This window comes from Sesamum indicum, linkage group LG6, assembly GCF_000512975.1.
Source record: "Sesamum indicum cultivar Zhongzhi No. 13 linkage group LG6, S_indicum_v1.0, whole genome shotgun sequence".
In the NCBI taxonomy this organism is placed as follows: domain Eukaryota; kingdom Viridiplantae; phylum Streptophyta; class Magnoliopsida; order Lamiales; family Pedaliaceae; genus Sesamum; species Sesamum indicum.
This window is the reverse complement of record NC_026150.1, coordinates 18,450,495-18,471,027: the sequence shown is the minus strand read 5'-3', so window position 1 is coordinate 18,471,027 and position 20,533 is coordinate 18,450,495. Positions and strand designations below refer to the sequence as shown.

Genomic DNA, 20,533 nt, shown 5'->3' with positions numbered 1-20,533 from the left:
GAGATGAAGTATTTTACTATTTTTAAGTATATATTTTATTATTTATTATAATAAAATCGAGTTCAAGTCGAGCTCGAAAACTTATATCACAAAATTTTTTGTTTGAATTTTATTTATTAATTTTAAGAAATTGAATTTAAATGAATTTTTATCGAGTGATTTCAATAAGATATCGATTAATTTTGATATATTTTTCAGCGTTAAATCGCATCCATGGCCCTTGTTTCCTTAATAACGAAATTGCCACCGGGTTCTGGACGTTTTTAAGACAGCAGAAGCGAGTAATGAAACAGTGAAACAAAAATGGGCAGCTGCGCCGTCTTACTAGCCGTCATTTTAGCAACTGATCTGTCTCTTTTCGTCTTTTCGTCCCGATTAATCCCGCGCTCACCCGACCCGCCCCCATGCAGGAACACAGACCCGAGACCCCGCCGCTCCGACCAAATGACTGTAGTTATTAGTGGCTACTCGGAGCACCGGATTCCGCTGCTCCACTCGATTGCCGCCGCCTACTCCGCCGCGCCATCTGTCGCCGCCGTCGTCCTCCTCTGGTGCAACCCCTCAACTTCTTCCCATACGCTCTCGCAGCTCACGCAGAACCTCTCCGCTGCCGTCCTCCGGACGCCCTCCTCCAGTCTCAACTATAGATTCTACCCCTGGGAAATCATCAAAACTAAAGCCGTACTCATCTGCGACGACGACATAGAAGCCGACCCGAGTTCCGTCTCCTTCGCCTTCACCGTCTGGAAGTCCGATCCGGATCGGGCAATCGGGTTTTTCGCCAGGTCGCACGCGTACGATGTCGCATCGAGGACCTGGATCTACGCCATGGAGAAGGAAAAATACTCCATAATACTGACCAAATTCATGATCTTAAACATCAAGTACCTTGAGAAATATTCGTGCGATGAAGAATACGGGGAGGCTAGACGGATAGTGGAGGATATGAATAATTGCGAAGACATTTTGATGAATTTTGTGGTGGCGGAGGAAGCCCAGAAAGGGCCGGTGATGGTAGGGGTGAAGGGCGGCGGTTTAAGGGACTATGGGGATGCAAGGAACGACGGCGTCTCGGAGGGAGTGAAGGAGGTGGGTCTGAGCAGTAGAGGAAGGGAGCACAGGAAGAGGAGAGGAGGGTGTATAAGGGAATTCCATAGGGTTTTGGGGAGGATGCCATTGAAGTATAGTTACGGGAAAATGGTGGATGATGTAGGGGAACAGGGATTGTGTGAGAAGAATGGGAAGCTGGTGCTCTGTGATCAACAGGATTTCAGGTGAAAGATTCAAGCTTTCATCCTTTTCTTTTTCCTGCTGTAGTTTGGATCACAAATGTGACTATAGTGTAAATTATTTTTAATAAAATTCATTTTTATGCTTGGTTATTATCCTGCAAGATACAGCTGTTGTAATAATAATGATTTCAAATACGTTTTTGGTAAATATTTTATATAAAAAAAGTAAAAAAGCATAATTTTGTTGTTTTTTTATAGGAAAAACTTGGTTTATGTTCTGCCTGTATTGGCAGAATACATACATTTTTCAATCTTTATTGTGACTAGTTCTATTAAATCAGAAGAAAAAACCTACGGGAATTATTTGTTTATTTATTTTAATCTCAAATAACTTTATCCTAAGTTTTTGCATTTCCCATAATCATAATGTAATAAGTTAATTGTACAAACAAAACGGAAAAGTTCAAGAGCAAAAGATTATTAGTCATGACAGTGGTAGTGGAGCGGAGCTGAATATAAATTGGTGGGCTGTGGCTATTTTTCCTATATTAAAAGAATTGAACATTTTCAAGTTGTTCTGTCCGAAGGAAAGAGAAGAAAAATTGCATATATTGGCTTCTTCAGTTCTAATTCTATTTTTTAGATAAATCCTTGGCTTTCTGTTTTACAACCTTACTATTAAGGATATGTGTCTTGCCACAACTGTAGGCAACAATAACCAAGGAAAAACACTCCCAACAAAAGTTGGGGGAAGTCAAATAACACCCGCCAAAGATGGACCTCCCCTTACACATCTGAGTGGAAAAAAACAAGGGAGGAGAGAGAGAGAGATTTTTGAGTGTGTGTCTGTGTGAGTGAGAGGCAGAGAGGTTTCTGAATTGTTGGAAAATTTTCTTTCATGTCTGAATCAAGAAGGAATCCAAATATTGTTTGTGAAACATCTGGAAGTTCTTGTGTCGAGAACATTTGATTTTGGAACTTCTAGATTATCAAGAAAGGAACAAGTTCCGAACAGATCACATATTTCATGCAAGACAGAGAGTATATCAATTCGGTTATTATTCAGTTTTTGATTTAAGAAGAGAAATAAAGGTCAGCAATTTGAGAAGAAATGTGGCCTCCACAGCCGAATTCTGGGGAGAGGATGCCTCCAATGACTAGGTTGGTCGCCGTGGCAATAGACAAGGATAAGGGCAGCCAAGTAGCTCTCAAGTGGGCCGTCGAAAATCTTCTTGGCAAAGGCCAGACTGTCATTCTAGTTCATGTCAAACTCAGACATTCTATGACAGGATTAACCACATCGCCGTCTTTGCCTGGCTCCTGTAATCATGTAGCCCTGTTTTATGTGTTTTTATGCATGCTTTGGTATGTGTTATGTGTGTTTGCATGGAGGTTTGGATTGCTTACGTTGAAATAAATGATTTCATTCCGAGTTTCTGTTCTGTATTTCTCATTATTTGCTATACAATTTTTCCTTTCCGAATTATGCCGACACCAATGTTCTTGCTATTTCAAACTGGTTTTGGTTTGTCGAATGAAGCATTTGCAGTGGTCTTTCTCCACCTTTCTTCTCTTCATTTGCTCAAGCTAACAATTCCTGTAATTGCCATAGCGCTGAACATGTGGATTCTGTTCCTTTCTTTCGCACAGGGCCTAGCAATAACTCTGATATCACCGACGAAATTGGAGATGATGCACAATTAAAGGAGCTGTTCCTTCCTTTCCGTGTCTATTGCACACGCAAAGACGTGGGTATTCAAGATTCCATCACATTCAAATTTATACTGTACATGAGAAAATTCTGTTCTCAGTGTGGAATGAATATGAAAAAGCGGCAACATGGAAAAGCAGTTCTCTGGTAGTGCTTATTCTTATAACGTGCTAATTTGCTTGTTTTCCATTTGTCAGATACAATGTTATGATGTGGTGCTGGATGACACGGATGTAGCGAGATCTCTTATTGAGTTCGTTAAGCAATCTGCGATTGATATGTTGGTTGTCGGGGCTACAGCTAAAGGCAGCATCTTCAGGTACACGTTCCTCTATTGAAGTTTGCAATAATATTCAACTAATTAATTCTCTTTCTATACTTCCAGATTGATATTTTCCAGCTAAGTTTTTCTTCAAATTGTAACATGAAATATTAGCTAGTTCAGAAATTATTGGTCCAAGTTAACTGCAAAGTCTAAATCGAGCAGCCCTTTAAACGAGCAGATTTAAAATGAAAGACATTGCTGGAACTGTACTAAAAGGTGTGCCAGATTTTTGTACTGTATATGTCATCCATAAAGGAAAGATCTCATCCACAAAGGCAGCCTGCCGCCCAGCCCCATCCATCCTCAGCCCGCTTCGCAACCAGATAATGCTTCAAGCCAATAGCAAATATAATGGAATGGACCAATCAATGGGCTCCAGTGCCAATTCTAGAAGTTAGTCATTATTCTGAAGTACGATTCTAAGTTGTTTTTCTTCTGCTCCTCCAATCATGAGCTCTCGGATGCTTTCTTTGCAGGTTCCGTTACAGGCCACTCAAGGCCCGGATCTGAGCCATCTCCGCGTGCAAGGCAAAATGACTCAAATTTCATCAAGTATGTCATATTAGGTTTCTGATAGCATCAGTGATATTCACTAAGATCCAAGTGTATTTGGGGTCACAGATAGAAGATAATTCTAACGTTGATGTTTACCATTAGATTGACACTTAAATCCTCTATCTTTTACACTGCAAACAGGTCTCCGTTCACTCACCGGAGGGCTCCTAATGGAAAAGCATATGAACTCTCTACACCGGAGACTGACATATCATTTGTCAGTTCCGGGAGGAGGAGTGTTGATGTATATCCGACATATAGTGAGAGCTTTGAAGGAAGTCTCACCCCTCCTCGGCTTTCTGGATTCTCCGATGTGGATTCTCAAGGATATGACTCTTGGACCACTGGACGTAGATCCCTGGACATATTACCACTAGACCTTGCTGCTTCACCCGAGCCTGATAAAGCATTCAGTGGACAAACAATGGTAAGGGTTGCTGTCTTTCTAAGTATGAGCTTTACATTCAGCTTTTACTTTTTTCACTTATATGAATGCCATAGTAAGTTGTAAATTGCGAACCCTTGTACAAGCATGTACGATATTAGCATGGATTATGATGTAAACAATGTTTTTGCTGTCTTAAGTTTATCCAAAACACAAATAATAAAGAAAACTACCAGAAGTTTAAATGTCACGTTGCTGCTATGCACATGCACCATAGACAATCCTCACAGTGAAATAATTGGTTCATATATCAAAGTTGATTCTCTGAAATACAGGACGAAGTAGAAGCAGAAATGAGAAGGTTGAAGCAGGAACTCAAGCAAACAATGGATATGTACAGTACAGCATGCAAGGAAGCACTCTCAGCTCGAGAGAAGGCATGAGAACTTTCTTTTGCTCTGTACTAACTTTCCTATCCCTATTCTAATATTATGGTACTGTAGGCAAAGGAGCTCCAGCGTTGGAAAATGGAAGAACAAAAGAGACTAGAAGAGGCTCGACTAGCAGAAGAAGCAGCACTGGCTCTTGCGGAAAAAGAAAAGGCCAAGTCTAGAGCAGCCCTTGAGCATGCTGAAGCAGCTCAAAGAATAGCAGAACTGGAAGCGCAAAAGAGAATCAATGCGGAAATGAAGGCCCTAAAAGAGGCAGAAGAGAAGACTCGGGTGCTCAGCTCTCTGTCTCAGCCAGATTGCAGGTACAGGAAGTACACAATCGAGGAGATTGAAGTTGCTACCGAATATTTTGCACAATCTAGAAAGATAGGAGAAGGGGGTTATGGGCCGGTATACAAGTGTTATTTGGACCATACACCAGTCGCAGTGAAGGTCCTCCGTCCTGATGCTACTCATGGTAGATCACAGTTTCAACAAGAGGTATGTAAGAGGAATAACCTCTCTTTTTCATGCGATCAAACATGGTTTTTCATAAGTTAGCCAGAAAAAACAAGTGATAAATACGGTGCAGTAGTGAAGTTTAGATATCAAGTGGCGGGTAAAATTTTCTCACATCTTATTTTGACGATGGTGCTTTGCTGGCGTGGCCTAGCATTCTAGACTTCTAGGATCCATTTTCATGCAACTATTCCCATCTATTCTGTTATTTGACCCTATAAAAAATATTTCATCATATCATGACAGGTAGAAATTTTAAGTTGCATACGGCACCCAAACATGGTCCTGCTTCTAGGTGCCTGTCCTGAGTATGGTTGCTTAGTTTATGAGTATATGTCGAATGGAAGCTTAGAGGACTGTCTAGTCCAGCGTGGTAAGACTCCACCGTTATCCTGGCAACATAGGTTTCGGATTGCAGCTGAAATCGGAACCGGCCTACTTTTCCTCCACCAGACAAAACCAGAGCCACTGGTACATCGTGATTTGAAGCCCGCTAATATTCTGCTCGACCGCAACTATGTCAGTAAGATTAGTGATGTTGGCTTGGCTAGGCTCGTCCCTCCATCCGTGGCTGACAATGTTACTCAATATCGGATGACATCCACAGCTGGAACTTTCTGCTACATTGATCCAGAATATCAGCAAACTGGTATGCTGGGTGTAAAATCTGATATATACTCCCTAGGGATCATATTCTTACAGATTCTAACGGGCAAGCCACCAATGGGTCTGACTCATCACGTTGAGAGAGCTATTGAACGAGGGGCTTTTCGTGAGATGTTGGATCCATCTGTTCCTGATTGGCCTCTTGAAGAAGCCTTAGAGTTTGCCAAATTAGCACTCAAGTGTTCTGAACTCAGAAGGAAAGACAGGCCCGATCTTGGTAAAGTCGTGCTTCCATATTTGAACAAACTGAGAGAGCAAGCGGAAGAATCTTTATATAATTCTTCACAAAGCTGCACACCTCTCTCACCCTGCTATAGTCAAGTTTCCATGTCTAAAGTAAGTCAATGCCTATGATCTGTGATCTTTACATTGTTCTTAAAACTTAACATAAATAAAGGGAATAATTCACATTTACGAGAAGTGGGCATACTATTCTGAAAAACTTGTAAACCATCTCGGCAAATTCATGCATGAAATACATAAATTATTACAAACTTTTGCAGGACGATATGAGTTATCCGCCATCTACACAATCAAGCATTGGGGGCTGATAGAAGGTAGCAAGTACCGGTTGACTGAAAACATAGTATTAGCTGTACACAAAGACGGAAGCGACAATTTTTGACTGTTAATAGTAAGCTGAATGCTGCTCTGTTTACCTAGCCAAGTACTTTGATCTAAACATTTAAGGTTCACTAGGCAAAATTGTGCATGTTTTCTGATGGTTACTGATTTCTTAAGCCACTATAGACAGTCTGAAGACTCTAAACAGTATGAAGAGGATTTATGAATTTTCGTTTCTCCTATTTCACCTCCCAGTTCTATTATTTATATGTTGTCCTGGAAAAGATCATGGTACAGTTGAATAATTTTTTGGTACTGTAAAAACTATTTCCTGTATTTCACAAAACAAATGATTTTGCTTCACTGGGTCATGGATACAGTCTGTGTCATTGTTCAGAACAATAAACAAACGAATAGTATAATCAAAATGATGGATAAGCAAAACACCAACTGCATATCTACCTTTCTACTACTACCGCAGAAACCATGTAAACAACTGTAAAATGGTTGCCACGAGCTTCTAGCTTCTCAAGCTAGAAAACGAGAGGTCATCATCCATCATTGCTCTGGAAGAATACACGTCTCCTTCACTTGCACAAGAGTAATAATCATCATCGTCGTCCCTTTCTTTCAACTCCACAATTCTCTCGACTGCCTCCCTCAAATCCCACCTCATGTCCACATTCCACTCGCAGCAGCACATCCCGATTTTCAGAAGCCTAAACATCTGCCCTTCAGCATGCCTTGCTGAATTCATGTCCTTATCAAACACCTCACCGGTCCACTCTTCCTTCACAACAGAGTTAACCCATGTAGCCAAATCTGCACTGGGGCCTTTGCCTTGTTTGAGGTAGTTAGCTGGGAACCGGCCTGTCAGTAACTCAAGTATGAGAATCCCGAGGCTCCAGACGTCTGTCTTCCTCGTTACACGGTCCTTTTGAGTGGACTCGGGCGACTTGTAGGCTACCATGAATTGCTGAGCATGATCCTTGTTCATGACTGGTACTAATCCATAATCAGATAGGAGAGGTTCATATTTGCTGTCTAAGAGAATGTTTGATGACTTCAGGTGGCCATGAGGGAGAGTTACTGTGGGCAGTTCCTTGTATAGATAGGCTAATCCTCTTGCAACACCTTTGATTATTCTTAAGCGGGTAGGCCAGTCAAGAACAGGTTCGTTCGGACATCTTCTAGCTGCACAGGACAATTCAAATGTGTTGAGATCACCAAAATGAGGAAAGACAAACATTCTTACATTCTCTTCTGGCAACTTGAAAATGGAGCTTAGGTAAATTAAAGAAAGCTCCTTAATGTTGCAAATTTACACTGACACCCCATGCAGCAGATGTAAAACATGGACCGTTACACGGTATCAGCATTATTTTTCAAAACTGAGGCGCTCTTCTGTAATATCCCAAATGTCGAAAGGGCTTTATATAATTATCTTTTTAAAGGGAATAGAAGAATATATGAAAAGATTTAACTTACCATGGAGCTTATTTGCCAAGCTGCCATTTTCAACATATTGAGTGATCAAAAGCTTTTCTTCCTTCCTGTAATAGAAAGCCACAAGAGGCAGCAAATTGGGGTGAGACAACCTCCCCAGCCTCCTCATGTACTCATAGAAATCTTTTTTACCAACATTGTTCATTTGCCTGAATCTCCTCACAACATAGGCTTGTCCACTGAAGACCACTGCCTTGTAAGAAGAGCCAAAGCTCCCACTCCCCAAAACCTCAGCAGATGCTCCAAGAAGCTCTTCCAACTCAAATCTCTCCCACTCATTCCTCACAAAGTACAGCTTTCTTCCATGTTCAGTCTCCTTGTCCTTTTTGCTCTTCTTGTAAGCCGGACCTTCCATGCGGAAACTGTCGACTGATTTTTCGTATTGTAGTGGTTTTGCTCGCCTACGGCAGAGGAGGTGGAGTATCATAAAGGCTGCTAATACAACTCCCACGACGACGGCTACAATGAAGGCTATTTTCGGGATGGATTTCCTCGGTTTGCATGGCTCTAAAGGCTTACCACATAGGTTAATATTTCCTGATAAAAAAAGTAAAGAAGAATAAACTTTTACATGTGTAAGGGCAAGAAATCAAGTACTTTTCAAAATGTTAACCTAACATAGTAATGTAAGTTGTCTAAAATATTCTGTACAGATATTGGTATATTTTAAAACAAGTGATATCCGAAGATCAAGGGAAAAGCACTAAAAATATATTACTTGTACAAGTTAAATAATATACATGAGGTGAAGGGTATTTATATATTGTTGTTCAGCAACTGTTTGACTTTGCATTAAATTGGAAGGACGTGCCTACGAGTTGCATATCTCTCCCGAGAACTTACTTTGAAGCAATTTTTGGAAATCAGAACCCAAATATTTCATAGGACTTATGAAATCACTCAAGAACTTCTTGATCAAGATTCCGAGTTCAATCAAATTTCTTAAAACTGAAAACTGAAAACTTAAGACCAAGAAAGGAAAACAGGAAAATATATAGATAACTGTAACACTTTACCTAAGAATGAGCTTGCATTCAGGTGGCTAAGTGCAGCAGGTACGGCACCCTCAAGCTTATTGTAAGAGAAATTCACTCTCAAACTTTTCTGCCAAAAATCCGGTATCCTCCCTCCAAACTGATTATCCTGCAGCTGCAAATCCACCAACCTCGGCAATTCCAGCAACGAAACAGGAATTTTCCCTGTAAACTTATTGTTGCCTAGTGCCACTTTCTTGATGGCCTTCATCCCTGAAAATGCACCATCAGGAATTTCACCACTGAAGCCGTTGTTCGCCAAATACAAACTTCTCAGCTTCCCAAGCTTGTTCATATCACTTGGAAATGGCCCTGAAAAGTTGTTATTCATCACACTTAAGCTGAACAATGGCAAGTCTAAAAGAGACTCGACGTCTATCTTGCCCCCTAGGCCCATCCCCTCTAGCCTTAGGCCTATAAATGAACTGTTCCAGCACAAGCAGCCGGTCCAGTTAGGCTTGTTCCATGAGCACAACTTGTCAACAACTGGCTCTTTCCAATCATCTAGCATGGTTGCATTAATCAGAGATTGTTTGAACTTGAGAAGGGAGTTGGCATAGGCCGTGTCGTCTGATGATGCTGATACGAGGCATGCTGACAAGAGACAGAGGATGAGAAGCCAAGAGTATTGAGTGCTAGTAGCCATGATCATCACTGTATGATGCTTATTTTTGTGAAGTTTGAGGTTTGGTGTGTTGCATGAGTGTTTTGGAAGAGTGGAGGTGATGTAGAAACAGGAGAAGGATTTTTGGAGGAGATAGATGATGAAATGCTAAAGGGGAGAGGAGGGCATGATGTGGTTGAAGATCATCAAGCAAGATATGGAGTGGTGGGATTGAACAATTCTGGATTAGCTGTTCTTGGCCGGCTTCCCTTTTTTTTTAATTTTTAAATGATATGTTTTTATTTTTAATTTTTGGTGGAAGATCATTGAAATTCTTCTTTTTTTCTTTTCTTTTCTTTTTTTTTGTTTGGGGGGGGGGGGGGGGGGGGGTTTAACTTGGCAATAATATGTTGGAATTTGAAATTTTTTATATGTGGATAGTGTTGTTGATTGTCACTCATATGCTTGTTCTTGAACTATAGCAATTTCTATTCTTATTATAATTTTTCGTATTCATTATTTTCTTTGTCAGATTTGAAATTATCAATATATTTAATTAGTTTCTGAATTAATTATATTTAAAAATAATTACATTGCCCTCCTTTGATGTTTGATTTAATTATATGTACCCCTATATAATTTAAAAATTATATTTAGTACCCCTAATATTTATTTTCGTCTGATAAATAGTTTCTTCCGTCAGTCAGAATTCATTAGATTTATTGATGCAAGTAAAATAAAATGAACGAAAGTTCGTATCTACCTCTAATTTATTTATAATTGATTTATTGTAAATCAAATATTTTTTTTTAATCAAACTACCCTTATAAGGGTGAAGATATACCTATTTACAACTGATTTATTGTAAACCAAATATTTTTTTTTAATCAAACTACCCTTATAAGGGTGAAGATATACCTTCTTATATGTATTAACAGCTGAAGATGTATAAAAATAGTTTGATAAAAAAAAAAAATGACTTGGAATAAGTCAATTAAATGGATTTTCATTAAATTATTTATTAATATCAGCAAATTTAATATGTTGTGACTAACGGAGGAATATATTTATTAGACGAAAATAGGCGTCGGAGATAGTAAATATAATTTTTCTCAAATTACAGAGAATGTACGTAAAATTTAATAGAGGATGGTGTCATTGTCCTTTATATTTAATTAAATTTTGAATTAATTACAATTTCGATACAAACATCCAATTCGACGAAAGTGGATTATTGCTATAATAAACACAAAGAACAATGTTCCTTGTGGGATAGACCAGCGAGTTGGATTCAAGATTTTCTATATAGGTCCTCGATCAAATTTGGGTAGGTACATAAATGTATTGGGTGTGTGCTTATAAAAAATAAAAGTTACACGCGCACAAAACAATCTAATTCGATACAGTCATATTCAAAAGTTGGTCAAATATATGACTGATTCAAAGATTGATCAGATGCATCAAAATTTTTAATTAAATAATAAATTAAAAAAACAATAAACTATTATATAAAATAAATATATATTCACATTCACGAAACTCGACTCGACTCAAACACATAATTTTGTAATTATGAACTTAAATCTTACCAACAAGACCGGTCACTACACTAATTATTCATATACCCTCGAAGTTGAGTAGGGATTTATTGTGAGCAAATAATTGAGCCCAATGGACAACCCAACTTGGCCCTAGACGCCCAATTCAAAATTTAGGCAGGTACCTCTGTATATTACTAATTCTAGACCTATTACTATAAATTAATGGTCAAAATTATTTCAATTCACAACAAATTATGTGGGTCTAGACAATATTATTGTGAAAATTTCATATTTTTTAAATAGAAAAATTTTGATTGACATAACAACTAAAATATTTAATTTTGTTATACATTGAATTTGACTATGAATTGCACCAAAGAAGAAATAAATATATTCAAGGGCATTTTCATCGGATCATATTTCGTCTACAAGAACGAAGTTATTATGTCGATGTAAATTTTTTGTTATTTTTTAATATCAATAAATTTTTTGTATATTTTTCTATCAGGTTAATTGATTTGTTAGATAAAAAAATGTACTAGATATAATTTTTGAATTTATAGGGATTTGAGTGTAATTTTGTACCAAATTCGATAAGAGCAGAGTGTAATTATTCCTAAAATAAAAGTGAAAAATTGGTTGAAAATATCAAATATTGAGAATTTAAATGGGTATGGAGCTAATTAGTCCACCCTAATTAATAATAATCTGGAAAAAAAGTGTCTAGATTCAATGGATGATAAGGGAATTTGTGAAAGATACCTACATCGGTGTGTAAGTTGTTTACTGTTTCATTTAGGTTCACCCCACACGCTTTAATCGCCGGTCCCCCGTAAACAACATCCCTACTAGGTTATCAAACACGCTTTTAGACACGTCCGGGTTCAATGAACCTTGACATTCGTGTGTTTCAAGCTCTTGTGGGATGTGTTGGTTGGCCATGCATGGATACATCCATCCATAAACTACATATTATATATATATATATATATATATATATATTGGTCTTTTTAATTTTTTAAATTAATTTAACATACGATGTTGAACGACCACATTTTTTAAAAAAAATTAAAATTATTAAAAATATATAGTTTAATATAATATTTTCAATTGATATGCCCTCTCACGTATTAGTATTATTCTTGTTTGTCAAATCTTGTATATAATTTTTTTCCCTATTGAGTCGGTGTGAAATTCAAATACGAAAAGTTATGTTTTCTTGATTTTAATATCATTTTAAATGTTTATCACATTTTAAAGCTTAAATAATTAGAATAGAATTTATTTATTTATTTGAATTTTTTGAAGCAAAAATCAATTTATTTATCGACTAAGTCTGCAAACAACAGTGAATGAATACGAAAGGCAAAATATTGTATCTAGCAAAATATTAATTACTCAGATTACTTGTAATATATTTTTTTTATTAATAATGATAAATAATTTTTAATAATTCATTTTGATACATTAAATAATACCCTAATTCGATCAATATATAAATATGACTAACATAAATAAATTATAATAATTTGTATAAAGTAAGACAAAATACCCATATATCTAGTATGATTAGAACCCATGACGGTGAATTTATTATGATTTAATTAGTTATTAAATTTAAATTTTACGGTTATATACAAGTTTTATTTGTTTTTAAATTTTTGTCTCTTCATCTTTTTCTGTAATGTATGAATTTTTTTTTTCTCTCTTTAATTTTATTATTCAAACTTCTTTAATCATGTTATTTACATAATCAATTAAAAGATTATTTTAGTAAAAATATTAAAAATACAAATATTTTAATTTCTCTATATTATATAAAATAAATTGAAGCACATATATAAAGGGTGTCACTCGTGTGAGTTGTGTATTGATGTTGATTATGATGGAAAATTGGATGATGTGCATGTATATGTCCTCATGCATCATCAACCAAACATGTCATCCACATACATATATGATATTGGAAGTCGTAACTGACATACCCAATTTCCAAGCGGTTCTTCCCTTCCTCCTATAAATTACATCATGTATTTCTTCAAATTCCCATTGCTCTCCTCTCACAAACCACCGCATAATTTGTGCAGACACGCAGAGAGAGAGAGAGAGAGATTCAGGAAAAAAGCCTAGAGAGAGATTCAATCCCACCGCATCTCTCTCTGCTCTTTGAGTCCGTGTTGTCCAACACCCCATTTATTGTTCTTGAGCTTTTCCGAAGGCTGTCGGTAGCCTTTGATCTGAGAATTTTTGCCATCTGTAAGTTTCATTCGCATTTTTTGTGGTTTTTTGGATAGTGCAAGTGGATTCATTTCCATGCTTGATTTGTGGGCAGAATTGTTTTGTTGAGAAGAAAAAATGGTGTTCTGGGTTTTTGGCTACGGGTCATTGGTGTGGAACCCCGGATTTGAAGTCGATGAGAAAGTGATTGGGTTTATTAAGGACTACAGGCGTGTTTTCGATTTAGGTACACTTTTTTCTAATAATTTCTCAGATTCATTCATGCAATATCTGATTGAATCTCTGTTTATTGATTTTGCTTTAATGCGAGTTTCGTGAAAACGGAAAACCCCTGAGGGTTTCAGTAATTACCCCTTTTGCTTTTGTATTTGCTAGAATTAATTCTGTCCTTCTGAATGCAATGACATCGTACTGTTAATACTCTGTACACGTTGTGTTTCTTCTGTGAAGATGAGCGTAATTACTTCTTGATTTATAAGTTTATTTATGTCTACGTTGGTTTGTTTCAGCATGCATTGATCACAGAGGTACGCCTGAGCGCCCAGCGAGAACCTGCACCTTGGAAGAATATGAAGGAGCCGTCTGTGTAAGTTGAAAATTTGATGTTTTTCTTTTAAACTTCAGTGCAAAATGTTGATTTCCTTGTACAGTAGCCTTTATTCTTCGACAATGAAAAGTTTGGCTGCTGTCTAAAATTTTGAAGAACTTGATGAATCTGGATATGAAACTCTTTACCTCAAATGCCTAATGTTGGGAGATGCGACAAGGCAAAACTTTATTCTCCCATGAAGTGCTCGTTGTCTTTTTCTGTTTATTGGACTTTGTCTCTATTGGGAAGTAATCTTGATTTGTAATTCTGTTCTCAGTGGGGCGCTGCTTATTGCGTGCGTGGAGGGCCAGAAAAAGAAAAAGCAGCAATGGAGGTACTTATTTAATAATGGATTGAGTTGAAGTGTATACTCAATTTGTTCGACGTTGACTTATTCTATTAAAATACGTGGTTCCAGCCTGTGCAGTTACCTACTAAATTAGAAAGAACATGAAGCATTGCTGATTTCGTTTTCTAATTTTGTTATGTTAGTATCTGGAGAGAAGAGAATGCGAATATGACCAAAAAACTTTGGTAGACTTTTTCAAAGTAAGTTATGCTTTCTGTGTCTTATTTATGATTTTATCTTTCTTTATTGGTCCCTTTGGCATTCTCCATTTCTTGAGCTTGTTTTATTGATAGATTTTGTAGTTTTTACGTTAAGCTGATAAAATGTCTGGTCTGCCTTGAATGCAGGAGGGCGACTCTGATCAGCCCTTTCTAACTGGTGTGATAGTGTGAGTGGTTATCTTGTTTTTTCTTCTTTTTTGTTGTTTCTTTGGGTGGTCTCAAAGTTGTGGCTGATGTGAGTTGTGCAAAATTGCTGAGACTATTGGTATTTAAAATTGCAGGTTTACATCCACCCCTGACAAGATATTGAATAAGTATTACTTGGGGCCTGCCCCTTTGGAGGACATGGCTAGGCAAATTGCAACGGCCTTTGGTCCTTGTGGCAACAACAGGGAATACCTTTTCTTGTTGGAAAAGGCTTTGTTTGATATTGGTAAATATTCCTGCATTCCACTATTCTTTTCTTGCCGAATTCCGAATACCATAGAGATCAAAACCATGCAAGTTACAGATTTCTGAACAAATTACTATGTATATCTGAACAGGTCATGAAGATGACTATGTGATTGAGTTGGCGAATGAGGTGAGGAAGGTACTTGGAATAATTGGTGGTGTGCCGGCGGAAATGAATTTGTCTAGTCCAACCAATGCCTCTCTCAGGTCCAGTTTGTCACCCCTCAAACTGAGCCCTTTGCCTGGAGCAATCGCCCTGGATTCGTAGGGGCTGCTAATTGACACAACATGATCAAGCTTTCTCCTTAACAGAGTAACTTGCGGATATTAGGAATTCTTTGTTTTTAAATTTTCTCACTTCTGTGCTTTAGTTGACATAGTTTATGGAAATGGTGTAGTGTTAGGTTAGGGTAGGATGACATAATTTGGCCACTCACAGAATGTTGCCCTCCCTTTATATTGAGTTACCATTGGCCATGAATGAAATTTGAAGCATTTTCTCTTTCAGCAGTCATCTCATATGCAAAAAAGAACCCGTTCGCTAATTTTTTTGGCTTAATAAGAATGTTATAAGCATTCTTGAATGGGTGGTTGATGCCTAATTATGTTTCCCAGTACCAACAACAATGCAAATGCAATTGAATCAACCGCCAATGATGGACCAACTAAGACCTGTCGACAGGAAATGATAAGTTGTTCAGTGTTTGAAAAACTCAGGTCAATGTTTGTGTAGGAGTTGAGTTATAATCATTGACGTTGTTGAGATCAACATCCTGTTACCCTTTACACTGTAGATAATTTACGGATATGCATCCCAATGAAACTAGGAAGTTATTTACTTTTTCCCAACATTAAAAGAATATAAATGAATTGGAATGCCATCACAACCATTTACAATAATCTTATATAAGTGGTCCTCAAGCTTCCAAAAACTGTGGCAGGATTGCTCTCCCTTCAGCAAACGACAATAATCTTAACTGCTTTGGGGAATGGCTGCATATTCAACATACACCCATGAATACTATCGTCACGTGGCCTTTCTCCATTGACTAATGATGGTGTAACATCTAATGATGATACTTCTGGCCTTTGAGGATAGTCCAAGCCCTGTAAACAATGTCATAAATAGTTGAAAAACATACCAATTTGTTTAGTGAAGAAAAATGGAGCAACTTGAATGATGTATTTTCTACCTGTAAAGTTGCTCTACGAGTACGACTAATGCAACTTCATGATTTAAGACCAAAGATGACAACTTGACTGATACATCGGCTCGCTCTCTCAATTGTCTTCCATGACCATAAGGTCCGCCAATGCAGAACAGTATGCTTGAAGCACCCTATTAGAAACAAGAAAGTTATCAGAAGAACATGTTACCCGGTATAAGAAGACCTAAATCTCCATCTCGCCTTTTCTACTGTTTATATCATGGTGTGCCATTCTCCTTCATGTGGGTGGTGTTACAGTAATCTAATTATACAGAAAAACATGTCAACAGAGATGGTCACTCATACTGTATTTCCAGCATCCCCAATTAGAGAAGCCATTTGCTCAGACCCCATGTTGATTCCACGCTCATCCAACATCACAACCTGCATTCGTGAAATGAGAAACAAAGGTGATTTGAACTATGAAAACAAAGATTACAATTACTGTTTCATCAGAGGAATAGAATCCTACGCATAAAGTGTGTTGAGACTCTCAGGCTCACTTTACTCTCTCATCTTGTTTTACTCAATTTGATATCACAAAACAAGACAATTTAACATAGACCTCATACATTGCTATCACAAATTATCATATGACGCTCACAGCATTTCTCCACTTTCCGGCAACTTTTTATTACAATCTCAGAAAAACAAAACATTAAACATGATAAGAGTAGGCAAACAGTAAGGTCTACCCATTCATTGGATTTGATAAGGCCCATTACAGCTATATCTTCATGTTCAATCTGAGCCATCACATCACTGTGACAGTAAACAAATACGAGCATAAGCAACAAAACTTTGCACTCCTCTGTAGAGCGGCACATTAAGCCATAACATTTGAAAATGATTTAGTAGTTATCTGAATGATATTGTAATTCATCAGCATATGTTCAACTAGCCAGGCTAAAGATCAGATTATGTCCTAAACCCGTATGTACTTAAGATTGTGATATGTAAGATTACTAAAACGCAGACATAATTCTTAATCCAATAATCCATCCAATTCCCTGTATTCTTCATCCATCAGCATAGCAGCACAAATACAGGTCATCATGCATCTTCCTACATAGACTTTTACAGACAAAATATTAAACAAGCAGTTCATCGCACCGAGCATTTTTAGGGTTGGACTTTAATCGAACATCTTCAACGGGGCAATAATGCTTGAGCTTCTCAATGTACTCGTCAAGTATGAGCTGAACCCCCGGCGACCTCTTCTTTCCCACCGTTAGGATTCGAATTGGCAACGCTCTCTGCAATGATAATCTCTTCAAACAAATATACTACGAGAACAATACCGGTAGACACTACAGCAACCGCAGAATACCCCAGAGTTCTCAAACAAGGAGAGAAAAAAATGCAAGAATTTACCACTGATTGGCCCGCGTACTTGCATTGTTTACCTGAAGAACGAAGATCGAAAACGGTAAATGGAGGACAGAAAAGAAGGAAAAAAAATGGTGGAAACTGATCGAAGAGATTAACCTTGTGAAGGAGTGTAGTGGCTTTTGCAACTGGTGAAGAGGGTAACTCCCATAGCCCATAAGCAATCGCAAGGACTCGGCGAAGCTTATGAATTATCTAAGTCTGACAAATCGCAGATACAACCGATGAAAACATGCAATCTGCACGGCCTTGCAAAACTTTCCGCCTATCTGAAATTGAGCTGCCGAATTGCTTGCATAAAGTTGAACATACATATCCACGAGCAAGCATTGAGCAATCTTGTACCCAAGAAAAATTAGGGTAAATTACTTTTTCCTCCCATGAGTTTAGTCATAATCATATATTTTACCCTATAGTTTCTGGAATTGCAGTTACCTCCCTTAATAGTCATTAAATAACAATAACATGAATCGAGACGGAAACCCACGTGTTCGATGGAACTCAAATTTATTTATAAAATCTCTATCGTAACTTTTAAAATTTAAAATCGTTTAATTCTATTTAATTAGTTCAGAATACGCCTGAAAGAAGATTCAATAATAAAATACTCTTAAAATTATAAATTACTTTTATATTAAAAGTCTGAAAAATTGAAAACTTGATTTTATTTTTGCAAGAATGAGAAATAACAGTACCAATCAATGCTCAAATGAAAAATAATTAAAATAAAAATATTATATTTTAAGATATTTATAGAAAAATTGGAAGAATAATCCTGGAACTACTTAAAAGAGAAGTCGCGTTTTTCTTCGTTTTGGCTAAAGTCGTCACGCTTATGTCCCATGTCGCGCTTTCTTTCATATCATATGTGAACGTTATTAGTTTTGCATATAGAAATCCCCTGGTGAGAGAGACGTAGAAGCTTCGCGAAACGCCAGGAATTGTGTTCATATTAGAGTCTTTCTCCGAGTGTGGTGTTTGTTGAATCACTTGTTCTTGGTTTCATCTCATCGCGAACCAGGTACACATCTCTTTACTCCTGTCCCTCTCAAATTTCATTCTTGTCTGTTTTTTCCTGGTTTAAGGAAGTTGAATTTTTAAAAGACATTGCTCTATGGGGTGGATTTTTCTGTTTTTTTATTCTTTCAAATGCTTCATAAGATTAGACATCCTTGCGTGATTTGTGATTTTTGTTTTGTAAATCGAAGTTACGAGAATGCAGAAACCATAGCAATCAGAAATAATAACATGCAAAGCAGAACGTTCCTTCGAATGTTGATTTATTTGGTGGAGAAGTCTTGTTATAGTTCACAATTCAATGTTTACTATCCCAACAAATTGGGGTTTTTTATTACTAAAGGGGTGATTTTGGTGCCAAATTAAGTGGAGGGACTTGTATGCTTACTTTCTGTACTCAGTGGGGATGTTGGTTAGAGAAAGTGCATGTTGTCCGTATGAAGATTATGTGAAAGTTAACGAGAATAAATGCAACCGACACTAGAGCTCTGAGGGAAGGGACAATTTCTGAAAGATCAGAGATTTCCATGAAAAGTGGATGCAAGGCACAATTAATTGATTATGAGCATTAAAATCTTGCAAGAGCTAGTGGAACCAAGTGGTTCTATTAGAAAAGTTATTGGATAAATTGTGATTATGTGCACCTGTGTATATTGTTATGTATAATCAGATAATGAGTTGTTTATGCGTTGACAGATTGAAGAGTGTCCTATGAAAGATATGGATAAAGTGCTGTGCTGAGAAGAGAGATGCAATGCTTCCATGCATCTTCAAGATTCAATGATGAAAAGAAAAGAAAGAGTAAATAAGTTAAACAGTAACTGATACTGCACTCGTTGTGATAACCAGTTGCTCTAAACATGAAAGGGCAAAAACTATAAGGAATGGTGATTTAATCATACTATTAGACGGAAATATGTATCTGACGAATACAGGCGACCTTTAAAGATTTTGTTACTGTTTCTTTGAAGAGGTCTAGTAGGCTTAACTTTTTCAATTTTATATCCTTTGTAATTCCACCATTCCAAACTCATAAGTAACCTGAAAAATGAAAGACCATAGACCAGATATATATTGATTGGAATGTCTAGAGTGCAACTTCATTCATCTGAACTTCTGCTCCAACTTCTTCAACGTCTCAATAAGTGGTCAAACCAAGTTAAACAAATTCATTCTTTGTTGATCACCCATGGTCACCTCCTCATCAAAAATCAGTGGATTAATACCCTACTGTACAACACACTCATCAGAAACTATCTCAATCTTGCTAGTCCCCGCACTAGCCTCCTCCTCTTCATCCACATGCTTTATCATCAGGCCCCTCCCAATAGCCACACTTTCCCTTCTGTTCTTAAAGCTACTGTTTCTCTCTCACAATCCTATAACACTTCACCTATAGGTTACTCCCTGAACGCGCAGTGTGTTAAAAGAGGTCTACTAAATGACCCGTTTGTCCGAACATCATTTCTTTCTCTGTACTCACATATTGGTGATATAAGGAGTGCGCATAAGATGTTTGATGAGATTCCTCAACCATGTATTGTTTCTTATAATGCAATGCTTGATGGTTTTGCAAAATCTGGTGACATGGGTTCAGCCATTTCAATGTTTGTAGCAATGCCCAAGAGAGATGTTTATTCATGGACAAGTGTTATCAATGGTTATGGTAGAAATGGTTGTTTTAAGGAGGCAATTAGTTTATTCACCGAAATGATGGTGGATGAGGATGTCATCTGTGGCTTTTTAAGGCCAAATGAAGCTACCTTTGTCAGCATCCTTTCTTCATGTGCGAATTTGGATGATAAGTTTGCACTGTACAGTGGGAAGCAAATTCATGGATGCATGGTTAGGAGTCAGAAGGAGTTAAGTACTTTCACTGGAACAGCATTGATAGCATTCTATGGGAAAATGGGCTACTTAAGTTATGCCTTTAATGTGTTCAATACCATGGCTGTGAAAAAGGTATGCACTTGGAATGCTATGATATGTTCATTGG

At 37.4% G+C, this 20,533-nt stretch overlaps 6 protein-coding genes across 9 annotated transcripts in view; 4 read left to right on the top strand and 2 right to left on the bottom strand.

The window, feature by feature from the left end:
• LOC105164946 (glycosyltransferase family protein 64 C3) lies at window positions 202-3,178 on the top strand. The gene is made up of 3 exons (XM_020694524.1): window positions 202-1,274; window positions 2,883-2,980; window positions 3,141-3,178. Exons 1-2 carry the CDS (start codon window positions 304-306, stop codon window positions 2,887-2,889), a joined length of 978 nt encoding a protein of 325 aa, XP_020550183.1. The 5' UTR covers window positions 202-303; the 3' UTR covers window positions 2,890-2,980; window positions 3,141-3,178.
• On the top strand, window positions 1,853-6,681 carry LOC105164947 (U-box domain-containing protein 34). Of its 3 annotated transcripts, XM_011083793.2 has the most exons (10): window positions 1,853-2,554; window positions 2,883-2,980; window positions 3,141-3,262; window positions 3,447-3,661; window positions 3,745-3,820; window positions 3,965-4,250; window positions 4,544-4,645; window positions 4,712-5,140; window positions 5,405-6,160; window positions 6,328-6,681. In XM_011083793.2, exons 1-10 carry the CDS (start codon window positions 2,344-2,346, stop codon window positions 6,373-6,375), a joined length of 2,343 nt encoding a protein of 780 aa, XP_011082095.1. In that variant the 5' UTR covers window positions 1,853-2,343; the 3' UTR covers window positions 6,376-6,681. The 3 variants fall into 3 exon arrangements, with proteins under 3 accessions (XP_011082095.1, XP_011082098.1, XP_020550182.1); XM_011083796.2 differs by lacking the exons at window positions 1,853-2,554; window positions 2,883-2,980 and having other exon boundaries at window positions 3,431-3,661; window positions 6,328-6,680; XM_020694523.1 differs by lacking the exons at window positions 1,853-2,554; window positions 2,883-2,980 and having other exon boundaries at window positions 3,389-3,661; window positions 6,328-6,680.
• LOC105165091 (probable LRR receptor-like serine/threonine-protein kinase At4g31250) lies at window positions 6,764-9,574 on the bottom strand. The gene is made up of 3 exons (XM_020694228.1): window positions 8,911-9,574; window positions 7,873-8,431; window positions 6,764-7,578 (listed from the first exon to the last, which is right to left on the bottom strand). Exons 1-3 carry the CDS (start codon window positions 9,572-9,574, stop codon window positions 6,909-6,911), a joined length of 1,893 nt encoding a protein of 630 aa, XP_020549887.1. The 3' UTR covers window positions 6,764-6,908.
• Window positions 13,112-15,430, top strand: LOC105164943 (gamma-glutamylcyclotransferase 2-1-like). The gene is made up of 8 exons (XM_011083789.2): window positions 13,112-13,329; window positions 13,406-13,537; window positions 13,821-13,897; window positions 14,178-14,234; window positions 14,393-14,449; window positions 14,597-14,637; window positions 14,752-14,903; window positions 15,016-15,430. Exons 2-8 carry the CDS (start codon window positions 13,429-13,431, stop codon window positions 15,189-15,191), a joined length of 669 nt encoding a protein of 222 aa, XP_011082091.1. The 5' UTR covers window positions 13,112-13,329; window positions 13,406-13,428; the 3' UTR covers window positions 15,192-15,430.
• On the bottom strand, window positions 15,278-17,934 carry LOC105164945 (putative RNA methyltransferase At5g10620). Its single transcript, XM_011083791.2, has 7 exons — window positions 17,620-17,934; window positions 17,506-17,537; window positions 17,245-17,387; window positions 16,827-16,893; window positions 16,438-16,515; window positions 16,117-16,262; window positions 15,278-16,030 (listed from the first exon to the last, which is right to left on the bottom strand). Exons 1-7 carry the CDS (start codon window positions 17,669-17,671, stop codon window positions 15,991-15,993), a joined length of 558 nt encoding a protein of 185 aa, XP_011082093.1. The 5' UTR covers window positions 17,672-17,934; the 3' UTR covers window positions 15,278-15,990.
• The window catches only part of LOC105164941 (putative pentatricopeptide repeat-containing protein At1g10330), a 4,642-nt gene continuing 2,514 nt past the window's right edge, over window positions 18,406-20,533 (top strand). Inside the window, exons 1-2 of one of the 2 annotated variants that reach the window (XM_020694790.1) lie at window positions 18,406-18,541; window positions 19,234-20,532. In XM_020694790.1, the coding sequence (XP_020550449.1) occupies window positions 19,621-20,532 (912 nt within the window). In that variant the 5' untranslated portion in view covers window positions 18,406-18,541; window positions 19,234-19,620. The remainder of the gene's footprint in view (window positions 18,542-19,233; window position 20,533) is intronic. The other variant, XM_011083785.2, reaches the window with a different exon arrangement.

What these genes read in the sequence shown, in the direction of transcription:
- LOC105164946 (XM_020694524.1), top strand. Translation starts at nt 304, where the DNA reads ATGGGCAGCTGCGCCGTCTTACTAGCCGTCATTTTAGCAACTGATCTG.
- LOC105164947 (XM_011083793.2), top strand. Translation starts at nt 2,344, where the DNA reads ATGTGGCCTCCACAGCCGAATTCTGGGGAGAGGATGCCTCCAATGACT. An exon ending in GCCGTCTTTGCCTGGCTCCT is followed by an intron (nt 2,555 to 2,882) that starts GTAATCATGTAG and finishes TCTTTCGCACAG; the next exon opens with GGCCTAGCAATAACTCTGAT. An exon ending in CACTCTCAGCTCGAGAGAAG is followed by an intron (nt 4,646 to 4,711) that starts GCATGAGAACTT and finishes ATGGTACTGTAG; the next exon opens with GCAAAGGAGCTCCAGCGTTG.
- LOC105165091 (XM_020694228.1), bottom strand. Translation starts at nt 9,574, where the DNA reads ATGGCTACTAGCACTCAATACTCTTGGCTTCTCATCCTCTGTCTCTTG. An exon ending in GAATGCAAGCTCATTCTTAG is followed by an intron (nt 8,432 to 8,910) that starts GTAAAGTGTTAC and finishes TTTTTTTATCAG; the next exon opens with GAAATATTAACCTATGTGGT. An exon ending in GCAAATAAGCTCCATGGTAA is followed by an intron (nt 7,579 to 7,872) that starts GTTAAATCTTTT and finishes CTGTGCAGCTAG; the next exon opens with AAGATGTCCGAACGAACCTG.
- LOC105164943 (XM_011083789.2), top strand. Translation starts at nt 13,429, where the DNA reads ATGGTGTTCTGGGTTTTTGGCTACGGGTCATTGGTGTGGAACCCCGGA. An exon ending in AAGAAAAAGCAGCAATGGAG is followed by an intron (nt 14,235 to 14,392) that starts GTACTTATTTAA and finishes TTGTTATGTTAG; the next exon opens with TATCTGGAGAGAAGAGAATG. An exon ending in AAAGGCTTTGTTTGATATTG is followed by an intron (nt 14,904 to 15,015) that starts GTAAATATTCCT and finishes ATATCTGAACAG; the next exon opens with GTCATGAAGATGACTATGTG.
- LOC105164945 (XM_011083791.2), bottom strand. Translation starts at nt 17,671, where the DNA reads ATGGGAGTTACCCTCTTCACCAGTTGCAAAAGCCACTACACTCCTTCA. An exon ending in TTGGGGATGCTGGAAATACA is followed by an intron (nt 16,263 to 16,437) that starts GTATGAGTGACC and finishes TGTTTCTAATAG; the next exon opens with GGTGCTTCAAGCATACTGTT. An exon ending in CTCGTAGAGCAACTTTACAG is followed by an intron (nt 16,031 to 16,116) that starts GTAGAAAATACA and finishes CATTGTTTACAG; the next exon opens with GGCTTGGACTATCCTCAAAG.